This window comes from Buteo buteo, chromosome 1, assembly GCF_964188355.1.
Source record: "Buteo buteo chromosome 1, bButBut1.hap1.1, whole genome shotgun sequence".
In the NCBI taxonomy this organism is placed as follows: domain Eukaryota; kingdom Metazoa; phylum Chordata; class Aves; order Accipitriformes; family Accipitridae; genus Buteo; species Buteo buteo.
In genome coordinates this window covers 80496394-80509112 of record NC_134171.1, presented here as the reverse complement: position 1 = coordinate 80509112, position 12719 = coordinate 80496394, and the positions used below count along the sequence as shown (strand labels likewise).

Here is a 12719-nt window from a genome sequence, read left to right as displayed (position 1 = left end):
GAATACCTTTATATTTCTGCAGCATTCAGAATTCCATTTAACAATGGTCAGGATTACGTTACGGATTGTTTGGGCATCCAGCACTCTGAGCGCTTCCTCCCACTGTCAAATATTTTAATTTTCCTTTCTCACATTGCATTCATTGTGCCAAAAATACATTCTATGGGTTCCTCGCCAAATACCATCCAAGTCAACAAACCAGAAATTTCCTGACAACTGGAGAGGGGAAAGAAGGGAATTTCTTGAAAAGCTTAACCCAGCTTCCTTTCCTGTCTGCGTTAATATCTTTGTCAGTTCTGAGCTGTTTGAAAAGGGAAACTGGCAAACCAAGAGGTCTAAAGCAACTGTAGAAACCACAAATAATAGACTAGCACCTTTCTTCAGCCTGCGATCGTCTGTTTTGTATACTACCTCTGGGGTACATATTTGCAGGCCTATGAAGACAGGATGGATTGTTCTTCACCAGTTTAATAGATTAGCAAAACATGGAATCAGAAGGGAGAGAGATGCACCTGTAAGCAATAGCAACATCCAAGAATAAGCAACAGGTGGGTTTAGGTGTTTTCTGACTACTGTCAACTTGAATAGGTATGCTGGAGTACAAGAGCTGCCCAGGATCTAGTCCAGCATCCTATCGCAGAGTTGCCAGTGCCAAATGTTTTAAAGTAAGGTGGAGCAATTTACTTGCCATAAAGCATAAAACAATTTAGATGTTTTTTAGTTTTGGAAGATGGGATTTAATGTGTCTTTCCAAAATGGGGTAATTCGGATAATTTTGGATTTCCTGGTATGTATGTGAGTATCCAGTTCCTTTTTTAATGTTGTCAAGTTCTTTGTCTTAATGACTTCTTGTGACAATGAGTCCTTTTCTTGATTTTGAAGCATTTCTAAGTGCACTATTGGATCTCTCTCACCTTTTTGCTTCATCTAATGTTCCTGTGCTTATTTATTATGAGATCAGGTTTCTTGCTCTGACTTAATCGTGCAATCCGTTATTTGTCACCATTTCTTTTCATCCAGTGTCCTTTGTACACATATTCTGCGACAATAATTCTTGATCTTTTTCTGTACAATGCATTAGTTATTATTCTCATTTGTCTCTTTACTAAGGTAAGTAATCCTACTTTGCTCTGTCTGACTGCCTTGGAATGTTTTTCTGGGCTCCCTCTTGTTACTGTTCTTTGAAGCTCCTCCACTTAGGCAGTGTTTGTTTTTAAATGGATTGATTGATGCTGTGCTTGTACTTTGAAATAGGTTGCACAATGACAAGTAATAATACTATAAGTGTATTTTTCACAATCCCTTTTGTAAGAATCTGTGAATATATATTTTTTGTGGTTACTCGAAACTGTTAAGAAAAAAAAGCCTGTACTTCCTATCGGAGCGTGTAGTAGTATTCGGTTAATCCATTTATATTAACTCGATGTAAACATGTCATTAAAAGCTAAGAACAAAGTGTTAAGAAAAAGCATGGGTTTATAGCTGTGTCATCATTGAGACTTATTTTGTGAAGGAAAATCGCGTTTTAGGTAGTGAATCATACCCAGGCCTTGGTGTAGGTAGCATTTAAAACCTTGTACAATATTGATAGCTCTCTTCATATAGCCCATATCCTGATACCAAGATATCCTTTGAAAAGAAGTAAAAAGGATATTTTGAAAGTAAGAAATTGAACCCAATCAGGGACTAAACCCTTAAGTATCTACAGATTTTCAACTAATGGTGCACGTATTTATCAATGAATATTTTTTAATTTCCTACCAGTTTGCTTTGAGTATATTTCTGCTTCTACCTTGTGATAAGCCAAAAGAAAAACAAACAACAAACCTACAATAAAATCATGATTTAGGCAAACCTTTTATGGCAAATACATGTCTTAGAAGCTTTTTATTCAAAATTACTTGTCTTTAACAAATATTTACCGTAAAGAATTTTTCCCACCAATTATTCGTTTTTGTCGGCGATGTAGTAACCTCAATCCGCAAACAGAAGCAAGAGAATCTAAACCAGAAAGGGAGATGTAGACAGCATTAAACTCAAAATGAAAAGTAGCCAATCTTCAATGAGTGTTAACTAAAAAAAAAAACAACCACAAAGGTTGAAGTTATTCTGTGCTTCATGGTAGTTATTAAAAAACAAATTTTGCTTGGGGAAAATACCCTGAATTCTCTCAGACTTAGAAATTCTTTTTAGCTGAGATCTTTTGACTGTGATCACAGAGCAATTTACACATTTGTGCTCTGCTTCTCAAGTGTAGGATTTTTTTATAGGGTTGTTCCTTACTTCATGTAAGCGGAAGCAGAGCTTGGCATACCACATAGGTCTCAGTCCTCAGCTGAAGATAACCTGTATCTTGAAAAGTTGAAACTAGCTGTCTAGGTTTTTGCATTTTCATGTCCCTCATACAACTTAAGAAACAAGGCTACTGTAAACTATAGTAGACAAATACCCTGTATCATTTGAATAGTCTTTACGATTTCTTTGCATGGCTGGCACAGCAATAAGATCACACAGTGCAAGCAGAGATGATTTCCACTGCTTTTGTTTCTATAATTCTTTTGATATAACAGTTTCCTCTGTGAGGTGGGATTGTTTACATCTGTCTCTTCCTACCGTGACAGTTCCCCATCCGAACCTGTTGGTCTGCCACTCACAACAGGGCTTCACCTTTATTGCTGTTCCCAGAGGCCTTCTTGCTTAGGTGGTCGCAGATCACCCCCGCATCCTCGCTGTGACGGCAGTTGTGCGTCCCAATGTCCTGCTTAATGCAGTCTGCCAAGGATCTCTCATTGCCTGTACATTTCACATTATCCACGTGGATTGGGCCTTTGCCCTCCCCAAAATATGCCATTGTTCTTGCTCTAGCCGGACCTCTGGAAACAAAGTATATTTTTTTTTATTAAACATTTTGAGGCATTATTCTACATTTTACTAAACTGAAATATTTAAGAGTGAGTAATGAAAGACATTGACGTTTTATTCCAAGTCCTGTCACTGATTCACTTGATGACAACTCTTCTTCTCATTGCCTCTGTTACTCAGGCAAGTACAAAAAAAGTGTAACAAAATTGCTACAGTTCTTTAATGTTTCAAAAGTGCTTTTATATCTAGTTAGAAGGCAGTATGCAACTTATTTTACGTCGTAACGGCATTACAAATATAAAGCAAAATATGTGAAAGCTGCTTTTTCATAATCTCTTTAATCCTCATATAAAATCAGCATCTGTGAATGCTAAAAATAATTTGTTCTGGTCTGATTCCCTCAGATAGATGGGCCAGTTAAATACAGTATACTTGCGGTGTAGTAGAAACTATGATTTACAGATCTATTAGTTGTTAATAGTTATTAATGTATTTCCTTATCATGCCATTTTTGAAGCGCACCCCACAGTTGAGTTTTAAAACTGTAATGTAATTGGAGAAAGACTGAACCCAGTTGAGTCTCAGCACCCACCTTTTCCTGGGAGGAACCCCGTACTTAGTGCTTGTGCAACATTTTTGTACATAGGCCTCAAGGCGCTTTACAAAGAAGGTCAGTATGATAATCCTATGCTTGTATAAGGACAAGTATCAAACCTAAGTATTTAAATGTTGGACTTAGGACATTTTACTGGGTTTGAAGTCCTGGTCCTTATAGCTTGTATGTAGTCCCATACAGCTTCAGCAATGACCACAGTGTCGGTTGTGTGAATGACCTCTTTTGAATGATGAACTTTATTCCCAAATGAGGGAGTAGATGAACAAATACAATAAAAACCCAACATGAATTGTGCATGTAAGCATCTCATTTGGTAATTTTTGTCATAGATTATTACTTTTAATTACTTAGGATAATGCTTCTTAATATATGAGTAGATTTTTTGTTGTGTACGGTTTGAGTCAGAAAGAATTACGAGTGGGAGACCACCCAACCAGCTATACGGAGAAGTGGAGCAGGAAGCCGCAGCTGCCTCTAGGTGTGTCTGAACTACAGACAAGTGTACGGAATTCTAGATAACTAAAATGTTGCTCTATATCATAGTTTTAAAGGATGTGTTATAATTGCATATTGTAAAGGACAGCACTTCTATGTATACAAAAGGGTAACCGCATGTACAGTGAAATGCTGGAGTAGAGAAAGAGAGTTTAACAATGAAAATGTATTAGGCAAGAAAGTATTTCTCTCCCTTTACACCTCTTTTTATATCTCGTTTAATACCTGCAGTGTTGGGGAAGATAGGTGAGGATGGCATAAAGACTTTATGTCCCTTTATCAGCTAGGGGTTCTCTGTTGGGGAGGATTTTTAATTTATTGTACCATTTTCAAAGCTTCAACATGCTAGAAGTGGGGCTGGATCAAACTGAAAGAATCCAGTTGTCAGTTGCCCATATCCATATAACTGAAACATGAAAGTAATACATACAAGCTTCCTCCTTTTTCAAACTTGCCTGTTTGGATTTTTTTACCACATACTGAAGGGTAGGCGGGCAGGTCTTCTAGGTAGGGAATGTTGGTTAGAACACATGAATTGTAAAAAGCCAGGAAAGAGAAGCATGTAAAATATCTGACAGAGATGACACCACAAGGTCAACTGTCCTTACACATTTTTAATTTCCATGGCTAGCATGTATTTACCAGATAATCCAAAGCCTTAACTGACTTTGGAACCAGTATAGGACAATCTTTGCCTAATGAGTTTAGTATGATTTAACTTGTCAGTCACAGGCAATGTGTCTGTCTCTTCTTGATCCAAATATTTTTCTTTTGCGAATAATACTCTGATTACAGATAACGACAAAAAAATGTCCAACTCTACAATACCTGTGGGCAGCTGATGTGTCCATATATGCTATTATAAAATAGTGAGACAGTACAGGCACTCATTGCAAATTGTTACCTGGTTTTCATATCTCTATGTCAAAAAGCAAAGTTTCTGCTTTAGGGCATTGCTCTAAAGTTCCTCAGGACAGTGAATTGTGAATCACCACAGTATTCTTAGCCTTTCCCAAAGAAGTATTTATTGCAGTTTAGTATAGAATTATCTCTGCAGACTCTTACTGGCTACTTAACAAGGGCACTGCCTCCATTGGCTTACCAGATAAACCTCAAAGAATACTCTGACATCTATGAGGTCACATATGTAAATATTTTAGGTGAAAGAGGTGTAGAGAGACAAAGATGAAGGTGGGAACTTAGTGCATATGGATTGCAGTCACGCATCGACATGAACTAGGACTTGGACTGCAGAGACTCTTCATACCTTTATATGAAAGCTATCTGTCTCTTACTGTGCATCAGTAATCTTTCAGTTTGCTGATAATTGCTATGAAAGGTTTTTCCATTACCCACTCTTTAACAACAACGAAAAAAAAACCCAAACCCAACTGTTTAAATAGAACATCTACCAGGAAACAAATACAAAAATCATTATGTTCTAGAGCAAGGAGTGCAGCTTAATAGACAAAATTATTTCATATAATTGGGAGATCTCTAAATGTAGAAGTGTTAAGTCTTATGTGTTTGTTACCTGCTGGAATGTGCTCTTACAACTGGTTTTAGTTCACCCTTAACAAACGTGTGTGTCCCTTAATTGCTGCCTTCTAAGCCAGCTATTTATGCACAGATGACCATCAGAGAAACAACCTTTTTGCTTGCTCAAATCTGTCCCTAGAGAAAAGGATGGCTTCAAGTCTTATCCCCTAGCTGTTCTCAGACACAAGGCCATACACAATAACATGCTGAGCTCTTCAGATGCAGTATTACCATTATTCATAATACTGTTAATCAGGAAATCCAGTTGATTAGTATAGATGGCCTAGAACTTTTTTTCTTTCCTGTAGTATATCATTTTTGGGGTACTAATGGCAGGATATGTGTTCATTATTTGGGGGGGTGGGGGTGGTGTGGTGTGCCTGTGCCTTCTTACAAGCCAGTTCTAAATGAACGAGGTCCAATCTTACCGGGCCACTTAATTCACTAAAGTACAAGAGCTTCTAAAACCGTCTTTTGCTCTTTAGTCATTCTAACAAAATACTTTTGTATGTTAAACCCAATCACATAGTAGGTAGTACTTCAGAAAAGATGTGTGTTCTCTTAGTGTTTATCTTGCCATAAGCATACTTTGATTAGGGTGCTATTAATTATTTTTATGTTTTTGTGACTGGTTTTAGCCAATTAGTAGGGCTGTTTTTTAATGTTCTTTATATTATGTTTTTCTAACGTTAATCATGGATTTGACAAGCTGGCTTAATGAGACATCTTTAAAACTAGTATTGCTTTGAACCTAGTGATTTTGCCAACTCAGGGATTTTCTTATTTCAGTCTCAGAATGAACGCTAGTAAATGGCTGAGAATGTTCTAAAGCAGGATTTTGTAAAATAAATGTACTGGTAAGGATTGACAATATGAATAATATATGCAGGAAAAACTCAGTCCATTTTGTCAGTGTTTACCCTTTGCTTACACAAGTCTTCCTTTTTAAGGCAGTCTTTTCTCCCACTTGTAATAATAAATGTGTGATTTTTTTTTTTCCTAAGGAATGTAATTCCGCAGGAGGAAAGACTTGAGAATCAAACATAGCATTGTAAAGGGAGTTGAATGATACTGTTTAGTTTTGTGATCAGTCTTAATGAAAACTGATGTCAACTTCAGTATTAGGTGCTTTTTTAATTCCTCCTAGGAAAAGCTCATGATGTGTTTATTTCTAAAGAAACAACATTCATCAACCCTTAAGCTCAGGTGCATAAACCCAGAAGCCCCAGCCTTGCTTTGAAACAGTCAAGTCACCACTGAATATACTTTGAACTTCAGCAAAAAGATCTGTGCATGAACTCCTAGGCCCAGAAGCAATTCCAGCTCATCAGTGCATGTAATGGCATAGTCGGGTTTGTGGAATGCAACTGTCTAGACATAGGGTCACCAAGATCCAGCATTTCCGACAAGCTCTCCCAATTTTTGGAACCTAATTTTAGATTTCTTAAATGTGTCTATTCCTAGTCCTTGAGGAAACATGTGCTGTGTTGTATCCTATAATCTTAAACCCCCATTCTGACATGACACAAATTGAGAATCCAGCCAACTGTCTGTCCTTGCAGAGATTTAAAAACAGAAGATGGGGATAAGTGGTTGAGTTTGATCATCTGAGGGAGAGATATAAAAGGCCAGAGGGGCTGAGGATGAAGCCGACTAAATGAATGAATGATTGAGTGGGAGATAATACAAGTCAAGTTTTGTAGTTTTGAAGCCATAGCCTACTGCTACCTATAAATATGCTTTACTAAACGAATACCAGACAATTTTTAAAAGGCATATATTATTTGTTCAGACATAGTTTGATGATACTTGGTTGCACAAACTTTACGTTGTTAGATACAGCAAACAGATTAACATGATTTGTATTTCTTAAGCTGAAATTTCTTTACAGATACATTCAGAGAAGACATTTCACTAGTTTCCTGTTGTATTTCACTAGTGTTCTGGATATCATATTAGTTCTGCTATTTATATGTCTGCCCTATAGTTGTTACATCTTTACTGCTCCTAGGTATCCAGAAAAAAATTGCTTATGAGTGGTGTAAGCCTGCTTAAGCGACTTAGTTCAAAAGTGACACATATACATTGTGGTAGTTTTAATTAGAGGGTGGTTTTGTCCTGTCAGGTCTATTCCTATATTAAATGAAGCTTATTTAAATTACTGTCATGCAGGCCAAAGCCATAATCCTCTGTTATAACAGTTTTATCAAATCTCCAAGCTACATCAAGTCAAGCCAGATCCGTAAATGAAGGAGAAAAAAATGTGAAACTGGGAATTCAATAGCTGGTGTGTCTACATCTGAATCTGCAGAAATCACATCCACGCCTTGTGACAGTGGACACTGACCTGTTGCTATATTTCATTAAAAAATTTAACAGTTATGTTAGAATCTATAATGATTTCAAAGTCATCATTAAGGTTCACAAAAGGTAAATATTAACAATATGCAAAATTATACCTTTCAATGAAAACAGATCAAGAACTCTTTAAAACTATACAACCATTACCCCTGAAATTTTAGCTAAGTTCCAGACAATTTCAGTAAACTATGGTAAACCAAGTCTAGGTTCTGAACATTTGTATTTTTTTTGCTAGTGTGATGAAAAAGGCATTTTAAATTCCCCAAGGTTTTTCTGTGTATACTGTTACATCAAATCACTAAAGCACTAGCATTTAGGTACCTTAAGTTTTTCTGTGTTGACTACAGATGACTCAATATAAAAATCGTTACATGAATGAAAATCGTCACTAAAGTATGGTGGAACACAGAGCTCTCACACAAAATCAGAAACAAAACAGAGAATCTACATAGTTCACAGCATATGTAATCATCTGTGGTATTCTACATGTTAATAGTAGTTTCCCTCATTTTTTCCAAACTAGAAATTTCACTCTGGCTTTTAAAAAAGTTTAGAAATCTGAAAACAGACAATGAAAGAAGTAAATTAAGAACAGTTCGAGTGACAAAGAGCACAGAGCAGGTACACTAAATCAAATTCTCTTCTCAGTTACACTAGTGCAACTAAGTGTAAATAAATAAGTAAATAAATGGTGTAATATGTTTATGTCATATAGACATGTAGCACCATAAGTGACAAATAAAATATAGTATTTAGTCAATAGCTTAGTAATTTGGAATATTTAACTTCTAAAAAAAATTTTAATAACTAGCATTAACTTGCATTTCAGTTGCCAGTCAGACTGTTATATACCTTTGAATATTAAAATTCCTTTTCCCAATTATGCTAGTTAATGAATACTCATTTTGAAGACATAGCCTTACTACTTCTCAAATGAATAGTATAAATACACTTTTCTCAAAGAATGCCAAACAGGCAAGTTTTAAAAGGCATGTATTATGTTATCGGACATAAGTTGGTAATACTCAGTTGCAGAAAATTAACATTTTTAGATACAGCAAACAGATAACTTGAGAAACATCTTAATGAGTTTTCTTACTTGTAGCCAAGCTGTCGACAGACTACAGCTGCATCCTTATCAGACCATCCGTCATCACAAATTGTGCCCCACTGGCCATTGATAAAAATCTCTACACGTCCTTCCTTCTTATTTTCACCATCCATCAGCCTGATGGGAGGATCTGGGAATAAATTACTGCTGTCAACTCACAACAACTCACAACAACAGAAGCAAGAACGAGTACTTCAAGTAATTTTCATTGTGTTCAGTATATAAGGTCAACTGATGTTCATGTTTAACAAGCCTAATGTCAGTTGTTAAAGTAGTCATATTTTCCTGGCTGGCAAAATGAAGTGGTTTGTTCAAATTACAAGACAAATATGAAATACTACTGTATTTTGAACTTCAAAGTTCATCTGGTTCCTTCATTTCATAAAAATGTGATATAGCTCAGAATTTTACCACAGTGGGCACAGAACATTTCTCCCTAAATTGGCAGAAACACCTGAGATATCTTTGATATAATACCCATACAAGCTGGACATGTTTTCCTTGCAGAAACTTCATGGGTGAATTTAATTACATCTCAGTTCATTCTCAAACTGGTCGCTACCACTCCTCTTAACCACTATCTCAGCAAAAAAGTACAGCATTGTGTTGAACTTCAGTTACTCCTTATGATTATGCATGCTGTTCTGTAGCGTATTCTGTCTGATAGCATAATGTTCTACAGCATGTTATTCTAGACTAATGCATGATTATTTTTCTAGCAATTTAAATTGATTGCTTATTCAGATATGTTCATAATAAAAAATCTCACTTATGTGGATTAGTCAGGCTTAATTAATCATGGTTTGTTCAGTGCTTGGCCTGTAGTTAAAATTTGATTCTCGCTTATGTTAAAACTCCTTTATAGCATGCAAGTAGCCTTGAAACAGTTATGAATTCCTCTGAGGCCTCTTTATAATGTTTAAGTGAGAATCACCTTCTAAATCTTTTAGTATGTCATACTTTAGAATTCTTAATACACTAATGAGAGTTTCTGTTTAGAATAATTGGAAAGACTGTTCCTCATTCTTCTGACCTGTTCCTAATCTTTTCTAAATCTGAAGGGGTAAGAAATTACTTAATCATGCTCTTAAATAAAGTAGTATTTGGGGACATTTGCATTTGATACTTAATTCAGATTAATCTAGGGTATGAATAACTTTCATATACCAAACCTTACTCTGGATCAGAGCTAGTTAAATCTGGCCTAATTCACTAATTAAAAGAGGAAAGATTTGAAGACAAAATTAAAGTCTGTTTGCTTCAAATACCATTTAAAGCATATTATTTATACTGGTGTTCATACTGTCTGGACAGTTACATGAATTAACTTCACCAACTTTCTGTTTAACTACATTGTCATGATCTTAGATACTAAACGAATGTTGTAGTTGTTGTAGTGTATTCTATTTCATTTTTAGTGTTCCTTAATGTCTGTATTTCTGCAAGTCATATCGTCTACTAATTTCTCATATTTTTCCACTGAATTCATCCTTACAGGGAGAAAAAAGGCTTTTTCAAATGCTGGGAAGTAAATGGTAACAATAGAGTCTTTGTCCAGTTTCCAGTCAGAAATCTTGTAGAAAATGTCAGATATGCTGTCTTCATTTTCTTGTTGAAATTATGTGTTATTCTGGAAGAATATGATTTAGGTGAAGATTATATTACCCAGCTAGAGGCATGAGATATTAATGACACAGTATAGCTATTTTATTGTTACCTCATTTTCTCGTGTTATAGAAAAAAAATACATATTTATGAGCACAAAATTAATATAACTTTCTGGTAATGGGGGACGTGAGAATGTTACCATATGGATGCATTTAACTGAATCAGACCTCCTTCAGCTAAGATTATATTTTATAGGAATTTGAGCAAAGCAGCACAGATGGTTTGCATCTGTAAAGACAGCAGTCATGATTTGAATTCCTGTTATTTTTGGTCTGAGAAAATTCTTTCTACCAAATATGATTTGACATCATCTACACATAATTGCACTGTACTGCAACATAAAACATTCATTGGACTGTGAGAGGTCAAAAGGCTATAAAGAAAAAGACTATAAAGAGGGAGAGACTAGAAAAGTACATGTGGAAATGCTGATTGTTGTTATAACAGGTAGCAATGTCGTGCAGTATTCAATGTCTTAGTTTGCAAGTTAGGCCTTCAGTCTATAATGTCCAGAGAACTTCAGGCACCCAGGCATACAAATCCATTACATTTCAGTAGAAGCTGTGAATCTAACTCCACTAGTTTTAATTCTAATTTCAAAATTGACTAAAATATACTTGGGTAAACTAAAGAATACCAGCAACAATTCTGTAAAAGGCTACCTACTGACAAGCTACAAACTTTGTAGGTAGTAAATTCTAAAAATGAAGCTGTTTTTCAGAATTGCTGAGCAACCCATTGTTCCCCTGTAACTTTTACTGTGCATATCTGATAGCCAGAATTCTTGTTTAATTATCTGCACTTGGATTTAGGACTCTTTGGCATTTGTTTGTGTACATTTTGTTCTACAGTGCCACTGTGTAATTACTGTTTTTCTCTCACTTCTTTTCTTGTCTTTTCATTCTTTTTTCATGCAAGTTTGTAGGCTTTTTGATGTTGGAACTGGCTCTTTGATCTGTGTTTGTAGTATTATTCTGTCCTGGTCAGCAAGGGGGTCCCATTCACCCAGGCACAATGTAAATGATAGACAACAGTAATAAAGAAATAATTTCATGCTTCTCACCCTTCCTTCTTGCTATCTCTGAACTTCCCCTCTTTCTCCATATCTTTTTTTGGATTATCTGAATATAGGGCCATAGGAGGATATACTATTGATTTGTACCCAAGCACTGAGAAATACATCTCCAACGTTTGATAGCATGAGACAGTTACTTAGAACATGGAGAGTGCCACGTGAAATGCAGCATACCGTTAGGAAGTGCTGAATAGGTCTAAAATCTGGTGAAGATTGAGAGAACAGGATCTATGGAATCTGACTTTGTTACTTTACAGATTTGTGTTGATCTTTAATGTTCTGACTGTTTATGTTCCTTTAAACAAAGCTTGATTACTTCCTATGATTTTCAGGAGAAAAGTGAGCTTTTTTCCCTCTCTGTTACTTCTTTGCACGTGTCTTCCAAATACTAAGATTTTGAGCATCCTTAAGTATAATATACTTTGCTCGGATCTGCACCCACCACAATGCTCATACTGTGACTTTACCAAAGAGATGACTTACCAAATGAGAGTTTATGGCTGTCGTTGTCTGGATGGCAAATGAGTCTGACATCCTCCTGATGGTTGCAGTCATGCTTTCCCCACTCTGTCCTTGAGCACTGCAGAAGGTTTGTCTCCTTCCCCGAGCAGCTGACATCATCCAACCAGATGGGCCCAGAGCTTCCTTCTGAGTAGCTCTCAGGTGCACTTTTTCCATACCTGCATAACACATATGTGTAAGTAACGTTTTGGTCCACAGTGATCAGAGGGCATGTGATACTTAAGCACTAGAGAGGAAATAAATTACACCTGAAGAAATAAAGGTTTCTCAAGTAGTAACAGTAAACGGTGTTCACCATGCCAGAGCAGGTTCAGTTAGCATTAAATTAAATGAGAGGATCATATGCTGCTTCTTTGGTGATGTTTTTCTAAAGAATTACTGTTACATTAATACAAACTTGAGAATCTAATACCTTTGATTAAGGCCTCCCTTCAACCAAGCATGTGGCTGTCTCACTGACTTTGAGACTT

The 12719-nt window shown here is 36.1% G+C and overlaps 1 protein-coding gene across 2 annotated transcripts in view; it reads right to left on the bottom strand.

The window, feature by feature from the left end:
* Positions 1 to 12719, bottom strand: part of PRSS12 (serine protease 12) — a 46658-nt gene that overhangs the window by 13514 nt on the left and 20425 nt on the right. For both annotated transcript variants that reach the window (XM_075037513.1, XM_075037520.1), the window contains exons 7-10: positions 12211 to 12407; positions 8973 to 9114; positions 2668 to 2873; positions 1923 to 2001 (exon numbers count right to left, since the gene is read on the bottom strand). In XM_075037513.1, the coding sequence (XP_074893614.1) occupies positions 1923 to 2001; positions 2668 to 2873; positions 8973 to 9114; positions 12211 to 12407 (624 nt within the window). The remainder of the gene's footprint in view (positions 1 to 1922; positions 2002 to 2667; positions 2874 to 8972; positions 9115 to 12210; positions 12408 to 12719) is intronic.